This window comes from Fukomys damarensis, unplaced genomic scaffold (assembly GCF_012274545.1).
Source record: "Fukomys damarensis isolate Sample0158 unplaced genomic scaffold, DMR_v1.0_HiC HiC_scaffold_1, whole genome shotgun sequence".
NCBI lineage: Eukaryota > Metazoa > Chordata > Mammalia > Rodentia > Bathyergidae > Fukomys > Fukomys damarensis.
In genome coordinates, this window is record NW_022900913.1 from 25,867,559 (window position 1) to 25,887,900 (window position 20,342).

General features: G+C 37.7%; 1 protein-coding gene and 1 long non-coding RNA gene across 5 annotated transcripts in view; one reads left to right on the forward strand and one right to left on the reverse strand.

The window, feature by feature from the left end:
* Positions 1–12,986, reverse strand: part of LOC104850676 — a 392,307-nt gene extending 379,321 nt beyond the window's left edge. For 2 of the 4 annotated variants that reach the window (XR_004515224.1, XR_004515226.1), the window contains exons 1-2: positions 12,631–12,823; positions 11,965–12,096 (exon numbers count right to left, since the gene is read on the reverse strand). This is a non-coding gene — a long non-coding RNA (uncharacterized LOC104850676). Of the gene's footprint in view, positions 1–10,055; positions 10,203–11,964; positions 12,097–12,630 lie in introns of those variants that run through there. The other 2 variants (XR_777035.3, XR_004515225.1) reach the window with 2 other exon arrangements.
* Tars1 (threonyl-tRNA synthetase 1) overlaps positions 12,986–20,342 on the forward strand; it is a 23,757-nt gene continuing 16,400 nt past the window's right edge. Inside the window, exons 1-2 of the mRNA XM_010607720.3 lie at positions 12,986–13,190; positions 17,092–17,172. Coding sequence (XP_010606022.1) covers positions 13,170–13,190; positions 17,092–17,172 — 102 coding nt within the window. The 5' untranslated portion in view covers positions 12,986–13,169. The remainder of the gene's footprint in view (positions 13,191–17,091; positions 17,173–20,342) is intronic.

The following is a 20,342-nucleotide window of genomic DNA, read 5'->3' on the forward strand; positions in this document are numbered from 1 at the left end:
ATACAGGAACATGCCTGTAATCCCAGCAATTGAGAAGCTGAGTCCGGAGGATCATCATGAATTTGAGGCCAGCTAGACTATATAGTTCAAGGTCAGCATACAACTTGGGGAGAATCACTCAGCAAGGTGGTGACAGAATGTCTCTTATCCCCTTGACCACCCAAATTCCTTCCTATGCTTGCAGTCTGTAAGTGAAGGTTTTTTGGGTAGCACCTAATACATCTTATATTTTTCTCAACAGATTGTTTTTCAATTCAAATCAAACTTACCAAAACAGAGAATTATCTATCATTCAGGTCTTCGAAAGTGATTAGAAGTTGTGCATAGCTTGTTTTATCTCAAGAATCCTACCCCATACTATTTCTGATTTAAAAAAAAATGTCTCAGTTATGCTCACTATGCCCATCCCCTCTCAGTTTTCTTTGAAGACAGTGGGAACAGAAAACCTCCCTGGAGGGGCTATGGCCCTTACTGGAACCTTGATCTCTGAATATAAGTTCAGCAAAAGCCTCAGAATTGCCCAAGTTATCACTCAATGGGTAGGTTAAAAACAAAGAAGCACAGACAAATTGTCAGTTAAAAATTAAAGTTTCCAGAAGAGCAGTTCAACTGAAAAAGTGTTCCTTCTCCATAATACCCTGACTCACTCACTGGTAACATAGAAAAAGACACTCTCACAAAGCAAAGATGTATACTATGCTCTGCTCACTTCTATCACCTGAACTCCCTTTACTTTAAAATTAAAAACAAGCCAGGCGTGGTGGTGCCTGCCTGTAATCCCAGCACTGGGGAGGCTGAGGCAGGAGGATCACTTTGAGTTCGAGACCAGCCTGGGCTAAACAGTGAGTTCCAGGTCAGTCTCACTACATAGCGAGACCATGTCTCAAAAAAACAAACAAACAAATAAAATTAAAAACAAAACAAAACAAAAAACAGAATTTGAACCAAAACCATAGAAGGGGAAAAATGTCCATTCTCATCTAAAGATGAACTTCCAAATTATACTAAAAGTCATATAGAATAAGAGAACTTAAATTTTGAAATTATGCTTTAGGTTTCTTGTGTTGATGAGAATAGAAATTAAATTTGAACAATTAGAGATTTTTACTATTGCTTTGATTATTTAATATTTTATTCAATTTAGGATGTTTAATTTATTTCCCTAAATGTCTCTAGAACTGAGACCAAATCTGAGATTTGTGGCAAAATTTTAAGCCAAGTTACAAAAGCCAAATGAACAAAGTTTATAATGGGAATTAGCGATACCAACTTAACACAACAATACAATAGTGCCTCTATGATGTAAGCAAAATGTGTGGGAAATAAGGATTTTCCCAGGAATAGACACGAGAATACAAGATTCCCACACTGAAATACAGTACATTTTCTGATTATTTACTGACTTTAACATCATTAATAATTTTCCAAAGTATGAGTTTGACTTGAGGGAATATAGAAATTCAATCAGCATACACATGAGAAATCTGGACACATGTAGGGGTGAACTTGTCTTGCCCTTTCTCAAACCAATTGGGATGTTCCTGTAACAAGCAACTTTCACTTTTTAAGACAGAAAAAAACTATTACCTGATCACATAAAACAGGAAAAAAAGTAGAACAATTCAGGGTTTTTTTTTCCTTCAGACACAGATATAAAATAAAACTGAAAATAGCTTAATGAGTAAAGAAACTTCACAGATCCTGGCCTTCCTTCACGTTGGAACTAAACAGATAAAACAAATCAACAATTCAAAAAGAGAACAATGAAGAAAGAATTAGAGTTGCAAAACTCCATCCACTAGGAGAGCCATAGTTTTACATGCATTCATGAACAAAGACTGGTCAGAATGTTCATTTTTTCCCATGCCCAATAAAACATCTCTGATCACTTCTTATTTTTCAGAAAGTACAAGATCAATAAAGCTACTTCACTGTCCACCAACCAGTGAACTGTGTGGACTTTTCTACTTTCATTTTAAGCTCTTCAGTTTTCTCAGCTCATTTCAACAAGGAAAGTTTTTTTTGGAAGAATGTGTGCATGTACTTTTCCTGCCATCTTGATTTTTCTGATTATATATTGCTTTTAATTTTCTAAAACTTTCAAAGATACCATAGCAACTACATGTAGTAGTAGTGGTAGTGGTAGTAGTAGTAGTAATATTTTCAGATTACTAAAGCAACAAAGCCAATATTAACACCTGTTATTTATATTGTGTAATCCATTCTCAGCCCCACTCTGAAAAAGGGATTTGTTACAAATTCTCACTTTTAAGTATTATGTAAATTATTCTCCCATAAAAGTAAGATGTCCCACTTTAGACATCAAAGCTTCATTTTTTGATGATTCTGTATAAAATCTTTATCAACTTGCATATCATAAATGATAGGCAATGTAATTTAACCTTTTCTTGAAGACATAAGGTTATAATTCTAAACATCTGTTATTTTATAATGATATATATACTATGATTTTGTTTCTTTAAGCCTAGAAAATTTCTCCCTTTTCTTAGGCTATGTGCTGTTGCTTTTGCTTCTCATAGTCCGGTTTCTGTCCGTCTTCCCATGTCATTGAACTACTGCAAACAAACATTTATTTATATTATTATTTATTGAGATAAGGTTCAAGTAATATATAGAAATTACAGTTAATAGGTGGGGACAGTAGTGCACGCCTGTAATCCTAGCACTCAGGAGGCTAAGGCAGAAAGAGGGCAAGTGGTATGGCCTTGGCTATAAAACAAATTGAAGGTCTGTCAGGAATATATAGTGAGACGTTATTTCAAAAAACCAAAATTTTAAAAAATTACTGATGATGAATTTGGTGCAGAAATCTTATTAAAACTGTTTCAGCTCTTAGAGAAAATCCTTTTCAACTTTGCATCCAGTGTCTTGTTAAAGAAAAATTTGAAGTTGTCAAAACTGAACTTTAGATAAGCTAAGTGTTTGTGAATTCCAATTTCACTTTTATTCAGATTCACTCAAAAGTTTTTTTACATCCTCCTAGGAATTATCTTCACACAGGTGTTAGTTATGGTTTGAATAAAACATGTCTCCCAAAGCTATGTACTTGGGGACGTGTGCCCCATACAGCAGTGTCCAGAGATGGGGCTTTTGGGGCATGACTGGATCAAGAGGGCTCTGCCTCACCAATGGATTCTTTGAAGAGGTAGAGTCTAATTGGATGAAACAGATCACAGGGGAAAGGACTCTAAAAAAACTTTTTCAGTACCAGGGATCAAACTCGAGACCTTGTGCTTGCGAGGCAGGCACAGTGCCACTGAGCTAAATCCCCAGCCATTTAAAAGATATATCTTGTTCCCAGGCCAGTTTCTTTCTGGCTCTGGCTCTCTCTTTTCTTCCTCTGATGCCATGAGGAAAAGAGTATACCTCTGCCATGCCCCTCTAGTATGATTTTTCTGCTTTGCCACAAGCCTAAAGGAATGAATGGAGCCAGCTGACCATGGATTAAAGCCTCTGAAACCATGAGTCAAAGTAAACCTCTCCACCTTAAAGCTGTTTTTCTACTGTATTTTGTCATACAACAGGTCTCAAGACAGAACTATAATCTATGAATAATATCATTTTTGTGTCCATTGTTATTAATATTATTTTATATCACAGAATAATTAGTTCTCCAAATTGCTTTATTAATAATTCAAGAAGAAAAATGCAAAAAAATAACATTATCAAAGTGGATTAACTATCCAAAAACATCATTTCCAAGCATTGTTCATTTTAAGACAAGAGAAATCTCCTGGAATAGCAGTAAGAAGTCTGTTAATGCTATCTAGCTGTATGAACTTAGCTGTCATTTAATATCTAGGTCAAATAGTCTATTTTCTGAAAATTAACTGACATGAAATGATTAAAGAAATATGATTCTAAAGTCCCTGTTCAACTCCCAAATATGTTGACATTTAAAATAATGAATAGCAAAATCTGTGATGAGTATGACATCTAGTGGCTTCTCAGTTTATATCTGGCCTGAGTCATCAACAATTAAAAAGCTTCCATTTATTGGTGCAATCTCATACATGCAAAAATTTATGATTTCAAAAATACAAAGACATTTAGACATTAGCTAGTGTCACCACTAGCTCACTCACCACTTTACACACCTCTACAAACTGAGAACCAAAGTGGTAGTATATATTCTTAAGGTCACACACTGAGAGGTTACCCAAAGTCCACTGAATCGAAATCAAATATATTTGTAGTTTATATTTTTATGCTCTTCACAAAAGTCAACAAGAGGGCAAGACATAGTACCATAAAAGATAAAGAAGGGCTTTATTCCTTTGACTAAAGAAATTATCCCTCATTGTACCTGTTAGTGATTATCACAGGATTTTGTAATTTACTTAACTTTCCCTGTGAGTTGTGCAAAGCTAGAAATCCTAGCTATCACTGTTTGCAGCCTTAGCACCAAGAGCTTTTTTTTTAGTCTATCATTGATATTAGAATGTATCTATCTTCTTATGTGACTGTATATCTACTGAACAATTTTGTAATTTACTTAACTTTCCCTGTGAGTTGTGCAAAGCTAGAAATCCTAACTATCACTGTTTGCAGCCTTAGCACCAAGAGCTTTCGTTTTTAGTCTATCATTGATATTAGAATGTATCTATCTTCTTATGTGACTGTATATCTACTGAACAAACAACTTGATAGTATATTGTCAATACATGTTTTATAAAATGTAGGAATTGCGCAAGTTTACAAAAAGAATATAAGCATGTATTCTATCTGTGGTTGAAAGGAAGACACATTTATTGAACTGTTTTGCCCATTTTCCTTTGGAAAACTACTCTTATCATGTATTACTTTGCTGAGGTTGGCCCAGTCTCTCTTAACCGGAGGTATGAGTTCATGGCCAACAGGTGACTAGTCTTGTTTGTCTTTTGCCTTGGCCACAGTGACTGGGTCAGGGACTTTTCTACTGAAGTCACCGGAAAAGATGCCTCCTCTTCCTCTTCTTGACTGATAGTATGCTGTCTAGTGCTTTGAGCCTCTCACTTTCTCACTCAAAGAATCCTATAGAGACAACCAATGTACTCATGTTTCATTCACTGAGGATAAAAGAAGGAAAAAGTAGAGGTGACAAAGAAGAGAAAAAAGAAAAGGCAGTGGAGAAGAGAAAAAATAAGCTCTGCATGCAGAGTGGGTCACTCTGAGAGAGTAAGAGCACAATGACAATGACAAGGAGACAATGACAAGGAGGTCAATGGCATTTTATTGTGTGTGTGTGTGTATATATATATATGTGTGTGTGTGTGTTTATAGATGTTTTAAATTATATATAAAAATTATAATATATACATTTTTCTGCACTGTGATTTAACAGCTCTCCATGATTGACAGGTGACATCCCGTCTCCAGTTTCTTAGCCACCTCTCCTTGATTGACAGGTCACTACCTATTGTCTAGCCTCTTTGCCTTGCCTTATTTTCCTGCTTTACTCTAAGATCTTGAATTATCAAAATGAGACTATAGACACAGAATAATCAGCAGCAGTTTTCCTGCCACATGGAAAGAATTTTTCTAAAAATGAAGCTAGTTCGTGAAGAGAATTAAATCTGGATACTAACCTGACATCATCAAAGCTCTTTTTTCTTTAAACTACTTTGAGCCATATGCAGTGGTGTACACCTGGAATCTCAGCTACTTGGGAGGCTGAGTAAGAGAATTGGGAGTGTGAGGCCAGTTTCAACATTTAATTTAATTTTAAATGTTTCAACATTTAATAAAATAATTTGTTTAAACTTCCTTGAATAGCTTTCCATCCCCTAAAATCAAGAACTAATATTAAGGATGGAAATGTAGCTCAGTGGTAGAATGTTTGCTAAGCAAACTGCATGCATTCATGCAAAAACAAGGCAACTGTAGCAACTCAGTATCAAAACAGAAGGCAGGATCTGATTTAGTAATTTTATTTTAGATGCTGTTGATCTTTCCCTGAGCCTCACACATGCTAGGTTAGTATTCTACCATTAAGCTATATCCCTATCCCTAGTCAATGAATATTTAGTTCATTTTTTATGTTAGCTGCCAAGCAACGCAGGCACCTTAAACCACACTTGCTGCTTTAAAACACTATTAAAGCACCTTCAAAGTTTGATGATGACCAAAGGTTACACATGTGGAATTTAATCCTTTTAAACTAGTACTTACAATTTAGAGTGATTTGGACCCTAAAGTACATTTAACAATGGCTGGAGATAATTTTGGTTTGCATACTGGGAGAAGGGTGCTACTGACATCTAGTGGGTTGAGTCTAGGGGTTCTGCTTAGCATTCTATAATGTACAGAACAGTGCACAATGAAAAATATCCTAGAAGGTCAGTAGTGCTGATTTTGAGAAAACCTTGCTTTAAACAAAGCCTTTTGTTATATGGATGAAATAATATATCAAAGCCTTTCAGTCTTCTACAGACAAAAATCAGAGGCTTTTCTGGAAGCTGTTTTTTAATAGAGAGTGGTTGGTTAAAAAAAAAGTGTAAGACCATTGAGTACCTTCAGGGAATGCCAAAGATTATCTTGACAAGAAGTGAGAAGGATTGCAAATTCAAGCATAGCCTGGGCAACTTAGGAAATTAGTGAGACCCCGTCTTAAAATTTTTAAAAATTTTTAAAGGCTGTGGATGTAGCTAAGTATGAAAGCCCTACATTCAATCCCTAGTACTAAACGTGGAAGGCAGGGAGGAAAGAAGGAAGCAAGGGAGAAAGGAGTAAAGAAAAGGAGGGAGGGGGAAGGAAGGAGCACCAAGTGTTTTATTAATTAACAAATTTGAAACTTACTTTGGAGGACAGCATGTTCTCTGGAGGTGAGGGTCAGGACATTCTAGAAGCTATTTATAATTTATTTCTTTTAGGGTAGGGGCATTTGATTTCCTGATTCTTCTCTGGAATAATTAAGCAGAAAACTAAGAAAGTCAAATAAAGTAAGAACCAGTGCTCAAACTATGTTAACAGAGCAGTTTTCTAAGGCCTGAGTAGTCAGACAGCAGACCTTGAAACCCTCAATTCTAGAGAACACTGTTAGAACCATGTGTAAAAACTTAACATCCAGGTTACCTCCAAGTTTCAGGGGTCATCAGGATTCTGACAGGGACAGCTGGCAACCACAAGCTGGGAAAGTTGAAATAATTTTATTAAAGGACTATTTTCAAAGATATGGTCATGTTGTAGGGAAAACAGCATGGGAGAAAATGTGCTGCCAGATCTAGTAACACTACCTCTGACAAGATGATGAGAGAGAGTATTTCTCTACTGGGTTCAGGGGGTTTCTCAAGGAGGATGCAGCTAACCTATGACTCTTGTTGGGAAGGAGCTGTGGGAACAAATAGCCCCATCTCACTCTCCTCACTCCTTCTCACCTCCTGCTGGTGTGTTTCATTGGTACAAATGATAACCTTGAACTTGCTAAGGTCTAATGCTAGCATGGAGAGACAAAAGATGTGCCTGAAGAGAAGGTCCAAAGGATAGCATGTCCAAGTGAACAAGACCAGGGAATGGAAAAGCACTGTCTGCTCTCATGGGGCTCATCTGTTTGGCTGAAATTTATGAAGATAAAGTAGAAAGAAAGACTGGAAAATATTAGGATCTAAGCTGAGAAGGTCTTTAATGTTAGGGTAATGACAACATTTGTTATAGGCAATGAAAAGGTATTGATGGTTCTCCCCACAGCAGAGATAGAACAGTGAAGATTAATTGAGGGGAGTTCTTCAGGACAATTCCAAATGAACCTAGAGTTAACCAGAGACTGTAATTTGCCAGGACATTCATTTCTCCAAATATAATTAACTTTGATAGCCTTGTGGAGTTCACAAGTTTCACATATGTACTTTCATTTTATTCTTTAACAATTTCTGAAAGCATGTGTCATTTTTATCTTCATTTTACTGCTGAGAAATATGAAATGTTACTGCTGAGAATCATGTTACCTAGGATCCCAGCAGGAAACAGGCAGTACACTCCAATTAGGGTAATTTAAACAGGGTTTATTTACAAGGTGTGAGAAGTAGGATTGTAGGGCTAGTAATAGTGAAAAAGCTATAACCACTCTGAGCCAAGAAGGATGTGGGGAGCAGTGTTTACTGCCAGCATATTCAGTGCAGCCAACTTCTTGGTTCATAGAAGGCATCTTCTCACTGCAAACTCACATTATAAGGGGAGGCACTAATCCCTTCTGCATGAAGGCTTCTCCCTCATTACATAATCACCTTTCCAAAGCCCCATGCCCTAAAACCATGACACTGGAAATTGGTTTTCACCATATGAATTGGGGAGGGGACAACCATTCAGTCCATAGCAATAGATAACAGTATAATGTAGTACAATATTTAGGAACTATTAGCTACTTATTATCTTTAAAATCATGGATTTAATTATGTTTACATTAAACATTCACACACATGTAACATAAACATACATGGGGAAATCTAAAATTAGTTCAGAATAAAAATCCATATACTTTTTATTCAGAAGTAATTTAAGCTTTGCAGAAGAGTTGCGGGAGGGTACAGCATTCTCATATATACTTCATACAGCTTTCTCTAATGTTAGTAACTTGAATGACCTTGGTACATTCAGGAAAGCTAAGAAATGATTATTAATGCAGTTTTCCAACTAATCTAAAAATCTACTTGAACTTTGTCAGTTTTTCCATTAATGTACTTTTTCTAATCCAAAATCCAATCAGGATATGACTTTATATGTTAGCATAATTTCTTTTTTAACCATGATTATGTTTAAAAGCTGACTGCAAAATTTCTGAAAATTTCATGATTGGCTTTTGCAATATAAGTCATCTCCAGTAAACGCTTATACATACTGTACGCTGAGGAGTAGCACCCAACTTCACGGAGAGTGTTCCCCCAATTGGTGAAATAATTGAATCTTTAAGCCCTTCTGCTACTACATCTTGAGGATGTATGATATGATCAATGCATTTTGTGATGATAAGCCAGTTGCTTCACTCTCTTTGCTAAAAAATATATTCTTTTATATGAAGCAATGATTCATGGGGATACAGTAGTGATGGATAAAGCACTGTATAATTATATAAATCATGATACTGGCAGAAAGGCTACAGGAAATAATATCAAATCAATATCCAGAATTTGACTCTGGAGTAAATTTCTTTGAGTACAATTCACTGTCTATTTCATGGTGGAAAGGGGTCTGGTATAATAAATCTGCTATTTTGTAGTTATTGTCACCCTGGACTTGATCCCGTATCTGTAGCTCAACACTGGTCTTTCTAGGCAGGTTTGACACCTAGCAGTGGTAATATCCAGATTAGTACTGGTTAGGGAGAAGTCTACAGATGAACTCATGTGAAACCTCTTTTTTTTCAATTGGTACGAGTTAGCAGTGCATAATGATCAGATTCATTGTGGGGAATTTGTACATGTTCTAGAACATTTTAATTTTTTTAAAATTAAGGATAATAAAGCTTTATGTCTTTTTGTCAATTTTAAGGAAGAAAAGCTGTTATATTTTGACTTTCTAAAATAACAACAGCTTGATCCATCGGTCAGACACATCAAGTAGTACACAAAAAGAATTGGAGAGCAGAAACAGCATACGGTAAGGAGGAATGAATGGCAAACTTGCTGTGGATTTTAGGATTCAGCAAGCTGGGCCTGGGGGTCATTTTGTTTCCTTTGGAAGGCTTACAACTGTTTTTATTGTGTCTAGCACCTAATTTATTGTGTCTAGCACGGTGCAACTGGTCCTGGTCAGCAGCTAAGCACTTCATAGAGAAAGTTTATTCTTTTGCAGTGTTTCTTAGCCAACAGGACATTAAAATGCAAAGGAGCCAAGATGCACACACCACCTTTGGAGAGCCACTGCACCACTGCACCACTGCATAGTAGTACTGGTAGTTCTTGTTAGTCTAGAGGTAGGTATCTAGAGCTAGATCAGTTGCTTCAAATTCCTTGCATCTCTGCATAGTTTCTGAATTGTAATTGAGAACAAAGAGAGAAGTCTGAAGGAATAATTTTAATTTTATTTTAATGCTTTTGCCAGCAATGCGATCTTAAGTAGCTTCTTAAGAATTAAGAAGATAGTGTTTGTTTGTTAGTTGGTTTTTTTGAGGTAGGGTCTGCAACATAGTCCAGGTTGGCCCTTAACTTGAAATCTTCCTGGCTTAGGCTCCCAAGTCTGGTATTATAGGCATATACCACCACACCTGGCTGAAGAAAATATTTTTCATGTTGTAACTGACAATAAAAAAATATATTGGTTTTTATAAATATATGTTCATTTGAGGGACTGAAGTAGAGAAACTTTTCAATTAACTTATTGCAAACCCAAAGGTGAAGACAGTTAATGTTTGAAAAGACTTATGTTTGAAGTTTCAATCTCTAGGAAGCAGACAGTCCTAGGTAATCCAAGAGAAACTAGAGTAGCTTGGAAAATACACATCAGTTTTACACTGGGAATGAGAATGCAGCTGGGCATGGTGGTGCATGCTTTACATAGTCTCAGCTACTAAGAGGCTGGGACAGGAGGATCACCTGAGTCCAGAAGTTCCAGAACAACCTGGGGAACACACTGACATTCCAGTCTCAAAAGAAAAAAAAAAAAGAAGAGAGAGTTGTGTGGGGAGAAGAAGGAGGAGGAAGAAGAAAGAGAAGGGGAGGGAAGGCAAGAAAAGGTAAGGGAAGAGAAGAGAATTGAGAATTGAAAAGAATTGAGCAAATGAGCAGCAAAAGACTGAAAGTAAAATCAGAGAAGACAGGCTAATTAAGGAGAAAGAACAGGGCGGCTCCCTAAAGGAAAACAAGACTATTATTTTAGAAGGAAGATAAAATTAGACCTGTTAGGAAAAGATGGGGAAACAAAAAAGGGGTAACTTTCAAGGTATTAACATTCTTCCAAAAAGTAGTAAAAAATGAGGAATATATTAGATGCTATTAGTACACTTCTTAAAGGAGAGCTGTTGAATACCACAGCCCTAAAAGTAAGTTTTGTAATCGACATATATTGTACCCTGGGAATCAATCAACATATTTGTGTGTGTGTGTGTGTGTGTGTGTGTGTGTGTGTGTGTGTGTGTGTTGTGTATGTACAAAAGACGACACATTAACAGCATGCGTGCACTGGACTTGAAATTTGGTGGAAGCTCCTAAAATCTTGCCTTGGCCTTGAACACGAGGAATGGAGTCCTTGTTAACAGCAGAGGGCACTGTGTTACAAGAATATTTCTCTGAGGGTTCCCATAGTAGCAATTATCCCTACCCCACTCCCTACCCCTGGCATATAACCAGGCCCTAGCTCATTCTAAGTATTCTACCACTGAGCTATATTCTGAAAACTGAGTTTTTCCACTTTCCTATGTTCCTTCACCACACTGGACCTCAGAAGTCATGCATTCTTTCTTCTTGTGGTCCTTATTACACTAGAGCTAGTTTTGAGGTTGGAAGAAAATGAGAGATTTTGAGAATTTTTTTTTATATAAAAATATTTTCATGGAAGAATAATCTTTAACCACTGGCTTATATTGCTCTGCCTCTTGAAAATTCATTAATCTTAATCTTTGTAATCCTCATCCTTAAAGACACAATTGAGGCAAGCATCTTTAGAGAATAAATTGTTTTATATTAGAACATAAGACGATCCTGTTGTCATTCTAATAAAATTGTATTCAACTTCTGGAACTTTCTAAAGGGGACACCTACCAATACTATTAGTAATCTACTTTTATTATAAATCTTTCTCTAGATCAGTGTGTAAAGAGTTTTAGCTTTTTTTCACAGTACAAATAAAAAAACCTTTCAAACAAGGGTTGTCTCAATACACTATCTCAACATTTATTGCTGTGTGCTAGGTTGACATCTAGGACTGACAATAATACTTGAGTTATGATTTGGCTTTTTCAGTCCTAGCACCAGGTAATACGTGCTACCAAGAGAGTTATGTGATGCTACTAGCTGACACAACAGGGAGACTTACCCCATATGGTAAGGGTGGTCATAAACAGGTACCTTTAAACGACTCTTGAGCTCTGAGAAGTATGATTTAACAAGCAAAAATGTATGGTAGAGTGCCACGAGCGATGGTGGAATAAATTTTCTGCAGAAAAATCTGTGGGAGAGAACCCGGGGGGGAAATGTCACTAAGGTGGGGGAAATGAAAAAGGTTGAACCGTAAGGGCCATAAAGCCTGAGTATTTTTATTCCAAGAGCAACGGGCAACTATTAAAGAGCGTTAAAAAGGACATTGCTACAACCATATTTGTACCTGAAAAGGTTTATCTGGTGCTATATAAAAAGTGGATGCAGAAAGCCAGATTAGGTACGGTACTATATCTTGTGGAAGGGATGATCCTGAACGTAGCAAGTTAAGAGGACTGATGATTGGAAATAAAATTCTGTAAAATGGGCGATACTATTCGTAACTGAAAAAGTGCTCTTTGCACTCTGATTACAAATGAGCAGTTGTTTTAAACTGGTTAGCAAAATAAATGGAAAAGGCCCATTTGATTCCAGATACTGCCACTTTTACGTGAGAACCCGTGGAGTGGGTTTGGTTATCGCCTTAGGTAAAAGTCTGTGGTATTTTTGCGCGCTCCTCGTGCATTAGAGAATGTTCGAGGAAAGGCCCTCATCTCTCACTCACCAGGGCTCGCGTTTGGGAAAGCCTAGATTGCCAGGTGAAAGGCAGAAGCCGGCTGTCACTCCCTGTGAGACGCACTGAAGTCAAAGGAGCCGTGGGGACTCCTGGGAAGTTTAGTTCAAACCTTGTCAAGAGCTACGGTGGCCCGAAAGTTCTTTGACGGGCGGCAGAAAGTCGCTGGGGGGGGGGAAAGCGCATGCGCGTCGCTCGCTTCAGGTTGAAAAGTGGAGTCCGGCGAGGGTCGCAAGTAACAGTTTCGCTTTAGTCAGAGGTTTCTCCCCAGCTGCGCGAGGATTTCCTAGAACAGCTGTCAGTTAGTACGATTTTCCATTGGTTTAGAGAGGAGAGAGCCCGCTTCCTCCAGTTTTCAATTCGCTATCGCGTTAGGGGCGGGATTTGGGCGCCTTCAGATTGCATCAGCTGAATCCTCCTGGTCCGCGTGGCGCAGGCGCCGCCCAGGCCTCCGCTAGTTCCCGGATGGTCCTTGTCTTCTTTTCATTGTTCTCAGGTGTTTGAGAAGGCCAGCATCTACTTTGAAGAAGATGGGAGGCGAAGAGAAGCCGGTGAGTAGGCCTAGTAAGGCCCGGAGGCTGGCCCGGAGCTCTTAGGTGTAGGGTAGAGCCAGAAAGCTGCCCAGTCTCTGGAGGCAGAGAAACCAGTGTTAAGGCGCTTACGGAGCGAGCGAGTGAGTGTGTGTGTGTGTGTGTGTGTGTGTGTGTGTGTGTGTGTGGGGGGGGGGGGGGTGTGCTTTGGTGCTCAGTGTGTGTGTGTGTGTGTGTGTGTGTGTGTGTGTGTGGGGTGGTGGGGTGTGCTTTGGTGCTCCAGAACTAATCAGAAGCCCCCCAGAGGCAGAAATCCTGCATTCCTAAAGCAGGGAGCTATTTTGCAGCTCCTCTCCAGGCCCGTCTTCATACAGATGAAGAAATTGAAACCAAGTAGAGTGGTTTTCCTAGTCACACGTCTAATTAGAAGCCCAGACAGAATTGAAATCTAGAACTCAGAACTCCCAGATTTGAGTTTTTCAGCCACTTTACATGGGAAGAACATGGTAGAACCTTATTTAATGCTCAAATCTTGTGACAGTAAAGAGCTACACTTTAGGAAGGCAAAACTGAATCCCCGAGATCTGACCTAACTTGCTTATTGTTTGGGTGATGGTTACATGACTCCATCTGACACTCCATGGAAGTTCCATCCGGTTGCTATCCCACATTTATACAAGCAAAGTATTTCACCTGAAACTTTCCCTTTGATGTCATCAATTTCTTGGGGATATCGTCCGAATCAATTTCACACTGTCCAGTCAAGTGTTCTTACAATGAATAAAATATTCAACACGTATTAATTCTGTTCATACATTGAGCCGGGCCAGGCTGGTAGCAAAGTGAATAGGATTGAATCCCAGACGATAGGAAAACAGTCATAGTGCTCTGGGATTAATTGTAGGGGATTGTGGAAGAAGCGCCTAATTCTGCTCAGATTTCCCTTGGATTGAGTTTCCAAGAGTGAGTTCACTAGGTAAACTGGGTAGGGCTTCCAGGTAAAGGCAGAGAAAGGTTGAGTTGTGTTCATGGCATAATTTGAAATAGATGTGACTGAAAAGGGCGACAACAATTAGAAGGATATTTGTATTCACATGAAGGATTTTAAGCAAGAAAATGCAAAATGTGGAATATATATGTATTTTTTTCTTTTCTTTTCTTTTCTTTTTTTTCTTTTTTCTTTTTTTTTTTTTGTGTGTCATACCAGGGATCAAACTCAGTATCTTTTGCTTTCAAGGCAGGCAGTGGCACCACTGAACTAAATCCCCAGCCCTGGGTTATATTTGTAAAAGATGCTTTGGCATTGAGGTGGAGTTGCATTGAAAGAGATTGCAGTAGTCCAGGGGAGACGCTGTGAGGTCTTCACTACTCACATGGGTCAGGTCACTTAATACGTCAGTTTTTTTGAGTTGGCCTCTCAGGAAATTGAAAGTGGAAAATGCATATACAAATACATATACATTGTAAACTATGTAAATTTAATTGTGTAAATAATGGTTACACATGGACTACTTTTTCACCAAAAATATATATCTACTGTTTTGTAACTGGTTTACTCTTTCAGCTTAATAGGACACAAACAATTTTCTATGTTCATAAATATTCTGCTGTATCATTCATTGTCTATTCATTTTCCTATTTTCTTTTTTTCTCTCCTACAGGACTGGGGTTTGAATTCAGTGCCTTTATTTCTAGCCCACACTTATGCCATTAATTGGAAGTGATGTTTGGGTAACAAATAATGTGATTTCTCTCTCACTTTACCACTGAGCTTCCCCCTTAGCTCCCTTGTGAATAATTACACAACAGCTAATATTTATTGCGTGATATATATGGGTATGGCACTGTTTTATAATGTAGTATTACGTGTGTTAACTCATTTAGTCCTAACATAACTCTTAGGGACTGACTCTATTACTGGAAACAGGCATAGGAGCAGTAAATAATTTGCTTCAACATAGTGGGTTGCCAGTACTCTTCAGCATCCCAGCATTTGCCTGGAGAGCAGTCATGGACAGACTATGCCCTGCTGATACTTCTCTCCCAATTCCTGAACATGTCTGAAGAGATTCTGTAGATTCTCTTTATAGTTCAGCTCTATCCCTCCTTTTGTGTTGAAACTCATTCTCTTTCTTTTTATACCTTCACAAGTAGACCTGTATTAAAAGATTGGTTATATCAAGTCTATGATTTAGTGAAGGCACATGGGGAAACTTGTAGCCTTGTTTATAAACCTGCTTATTAGTACTTTGATTAGATCTCACTTTTGTTCATTATTGATCTGTTGAGTATGAAAGGAATTTAAGTGTATTAGATCCAGGTTCCACTAGAGGGGATATTTTTTAACTCAACATAAAATTGAGAGTATTAGGAGTCATATTTTTTAAGTTAATTTTTAAATTACATAAGTAACTTTTTTTTCCCTTTGGCTGTGGTACTGGGATTTAACCCGGGGTCTCAAACATGCTGTACCTCTGATCTACATCCCCATCCACAGGTAACATGTTTTATAAATTTAAAAGACTGCAACCAAAATGTTCATCAGTGATAATGAAAGAATAGACAGTAGAGACGGAGATACAGCTTCCTGGTAGAGCACTTTCTTGAGACCCTGGGTTTGATCACTAATACCAAAACCAGTATAAAGTGAATTTATGTGGTAATTCAAAAATGTAGTACCGATACATCTTACAACATGATGATCTGGAAATCATCATGGTAAGTAAAAGAAGACAGTCACAAAAAGACCCCACAGTGCATGATTCTGTTTGTATAAGATGTCCAGAATAGGCAAATCCATAGAGCTAGAAAGTAGCTTAGTGGCTGGCAGTGCCTGTAGTCCCCATTCTGGGGAGGCTGTTGCAGGAAGATCATGAGTTTGAGGCCAAGCTGGGACAACATAGCAAGATCCTGTCTCAAAAAAGGAAAAGAAAGGAGAGCAAGCAGAGGTGGGGGAAGAAAGAGGAGAGAATGAAAGGGATTGAGAGAATGGAAAGAGGGAGGCAAGAGAGACTAGGGAGTGACACTAATGGGAGTGGGGCTTTTGGGGGCGGGGACTCAAACCTGCTGTAAAATTTGTTGTGGTGATGGTTATACAACTGTAACTCCCTCCTTCCTTCCTCCCTTTCTCCCTTCCACTCTCCTTCCCTCCCTCCCTTCCTTCCTCTCTGTCTTTTTTAGGTAAAACTCTCAATCCTCCTGCCTCAGCCTCCCAAGTGCTGGGATTACAGGTGTTCCCACACCTGGCTCTTTGTTTTTTGACATTCTGGCAGCCAGCTGTGTATACCTAGAGCGTATTGCCTTCATTCTCAAAATCCAACCTGTTGAAATACAGTATCCTCTACCCCTTACAGCCACTCGCTGTGGTTCATGTTTGTTTGACAACTAATCATAGTGTTGCTGTGATGTTCTTTTATCTTGCAACAGTTTCTCATGTACTTAAGCTTTAGTTTCCCCAGAGGAAAAAAAAATTTTTTTTGAGTCTTCTATTTGTTGTTTTCACAGAGTTTAACAAAATACTGTGAACAAATAGGCTTTTGGTAGAACTTGTGGAATACATATGCATTGCATTTCTAGAAATACTCTTACTGAGTTAACTGCAGGTTTTTGGTGGTTATATATTTAGTATGGGTCCAAGTAAATTTAAAAGTGAGAGTCATAAGATTCATTAAAGTAAATAAAATTTGAAGGATTAAAACACTGTTAAATAACTCCTCTACATTTTTAGGGCTTGTCTTTACTGTAAGTTGTTAAGTTGACTTTACCATACCAGTAGTAAAATTTTCCAATCTTTTAATGTCAGATTTTCATTTTTTTTTAGCAGATGCTAAAATAACATTCTAAAACTTGTCTGAGGATACCATGAGGAGGGTGTCCAATTAGATTAAAATGTAAAATCTTCATTTCTTTTTTGCTTACATAGGTAGATGCTGGTGAGGAAAAGCGAAAGGAAGGAGGCAAGAAGAAGAACAAGGAAGGATCTGGAGATGGAGGCCGAGCAGAGGTAAAAGTTGTCATCATAGGAGCTCTTATTAAATGTTGACAACTAGCAGGGAACTGTCCTAGATGTATTTTGTGTTTGAGTATTCTGATGGTTTACACAAGGAGGTTGAGATGACATTAGATGGAAAACTCAGAGAAGAGTTAGGAAAAGATAGCTAAGGGAAGAACGTTGGCTATTACTATTGTGAAAGGAAAACAACTAGAATGTGATTGTAAAGTGATCTGACTGTGGGGATAGATATTAAAAATCAGAGAACAAACATGGGAGAAAGACACTAGTAATAAACTAGATCACATGTTAAGGGATAGGACTTAGTGTTTGAGCAGATACTGAGTGCAAAAGAAGTCAAAGAAAATCCAGTTCCTTGACCTCGTGGTTTTCATTTGCATCTATCAAGCTAAACCCTTTTGTGATTCAGATCTAGAGAAAATGCTTCAGTTCCCTGAGGTCTCACTAAAAAGAAATAGAATTTCAAAAGCCATCCCGGAATCCATACTGGTTCCTGTGTTGCTTTGTTTTAGGTGGCAGTTAAGCTTGTCTTTCTGCTCTAATTTTGAATTTGAGCTGAAGTGAACTATGCTTCATTTTTTGCATTAGTCACTGTAGTTATTTTATTGGAGACTCTTTAGAAAACAGCCAGAATATAGAAGCATAAAGGATAGGCTTTTTAAAAGTAGCCCAATAAAGTAACTTTGAAGAGCTGTTTTTATAAATGCTATAGTTACTAAGTTTATTGTTTCCATTTACTTACAGATAGCTTTATAGGTGATTATAGTGTTGCTTAGAATACTGCCTAATTTTTTTTTCAGTTCTCTTGATCCCTCATTCTTTATGCACACTGTAATTGTGGGGAAAATTATTGATTGAGAATTTTAAGATTTCTGAGTGATACTTTCAGTATAATTGTACATACTTGTGGCAGTCCAGCCGTCACAACACGAACGTACCTGAGCTGGGGAGTGAGGATTGAGAAAGGACAGCACACTGAATAGTGTGGAGACAAGAAGTCTGCTTTATTTCATAGAAACAGCTCCTTTTAAAGGCACACCAACAGGAAGCACCAAGCAACTATTCGTATGCAAAGACCAAATTTTAAATTTTACCAACAGGAAGCACCAAGCAACTATTCGTATGCAAAGACCAAATTTTCTGACTCTTACAGAGAAGATCAGATCTTTGGCTATCTCTCCAAATTCCTCCCATCACATGGTCAAAGTTAAGTTTGACAAACAAATTTAACAAGGTCCTTGAGCCGGGTGTGGTGGTGCACGCCTGTAATCCCATAAAACCAGCCTGGATTACATAGTGAGCTCCAGGTCAATCTCATGTGCGTAGCTGAGACCCTGTTTTGGAAAAGCCATATAAACAAACAGACAGTCATAGATTGTATCAATGCCTCAATAGTAGAAGAAGTTATTTTTCCAATGTTAAATGCCAGCGGGCCATGGCCGGCTCCCACACATACTGCTCTATCATAACCTGCAAAATAGCCTTGGAATAGGTGAAAAGGCTACAATTTAGAGGACTCTTCTGAATTGACAATTTTAAGTAGGATATATGTCAATACATGTTTTCAGTGATCTGCCTTGAAATAGTGTACAGTTGTGTATCTAAAACCTTCTTCTCTGGGCTCTCATCACTTGTATTCTTGGTCATGTTCCCCTTCTAAGGGCAAAATGCAGGCCTTCTTCCACATGCCTAGAGCCTGGCACAGGGGGTATTTACTCAATGATTGTTGAAAGGATAAGTTTGTCATGAAATTCCTTGATTGGGAAATGCCAAGTGAATATGGAAATAGACTGCAGTAAAATATAGAGGATCACATGGGTGGGTAGAACCAGGTAACATGCTTTGGATTGAAAGGTTCGGGTCATGGTTGTAGAATGATGGGCCCTGAACTAGTTAATAGTTAATTCATTAGTTTTTACCATCAAGGACCCTTGTGATAATTGGATAAAAAGCTCCCAAGGGAAACTTAAATGAGTAAAGAGGGGACCTGGATAGGAGGGAATTATAAAGATATTAAGGATCTTTTATTTCTAAAGATGAAAGTAAAGAAAATATTATTTTCATGAGGATATTTTATGTCAGGATAAAATCAAATGCTGTTTCAGGTAATAACTAAGTGTAGTAAGATGTAGAAAATTTATTTATTTATTGTGGTGGTGGAGCTTAAACCCAGGGCCTTGCACTTGCTAGGCAAGTACTTTACCTCTGAATTATATCCCCATAGTAAAAATTTATTTTTTAATGTTAATGGCTGTTCTCTTTTCTGTGGTATTTAGGAAAATGTTAACCTCTGAGGGAAGACATAGTGAATAATTGTGACTACCAGAATCCATGATATTCGAGCTGGGTGGACAATGATTCTCTAGAAATGTGTGATTGGGTCTTATTTTTCTGTCAAGTTAGTTTCTGAAAGATTAAGTACTAGTTTTTTCAGTATCCACAGGAGTTGGTTCTAGGACTTCGGAGAATACCAAAATCTAGGAATGTTCCATTCCCTTATATAAAATGGTATATTTCACTGTAGTGGTCTGTGCTCTTAGTCCCAGCACTGGGGAGGCTGGGGCAGGACAAAAGAATCATTTGAGTCTAAAAGTTTGAAGCCAGCTTAAGCAATGTGTCCAGACTCTTATCTTTTAAGAAAAAAGTAATGAAATGTTTGCATACACCCTACCACATCCCCCTCATGTATGTTAATATCATCTCTAGATTACTTATAATACCTATACAATTAAAACACTGTAAATAATCATATATTGTATAAGAAGAATTAACAAGGAAAAAAATCTTATTTATTTGAACCCACAGACTTCACAAAGAGTTTAGTTCTCCAAGCCTCACTAAGTCACTAAATTGCTCAAGCTGTGCTTGAACTTGTGGTCCTTGTGCCTTGACTTCTCAGAGTGCCTGGATTATATACTAGGCTACAATTTTTTTTTTTTTTTAATATTTTCAGTCTGCAATTGGTTAAATTTGATGACAGACAACCCACTGATAGAGGGCAGATTATGTAGAACCTTAGCAGCATTATTACAAAGAAGTGTTAATATATTTGGATTTCTTAATTATAGCAAATCAATTTATGCACTTAAAAGGTAGAAGATCATAGTAAAATCATAGTAATCTCTCTTTTTTTTTTTTTTTTTTTTTTTTTTTTTTCCAGG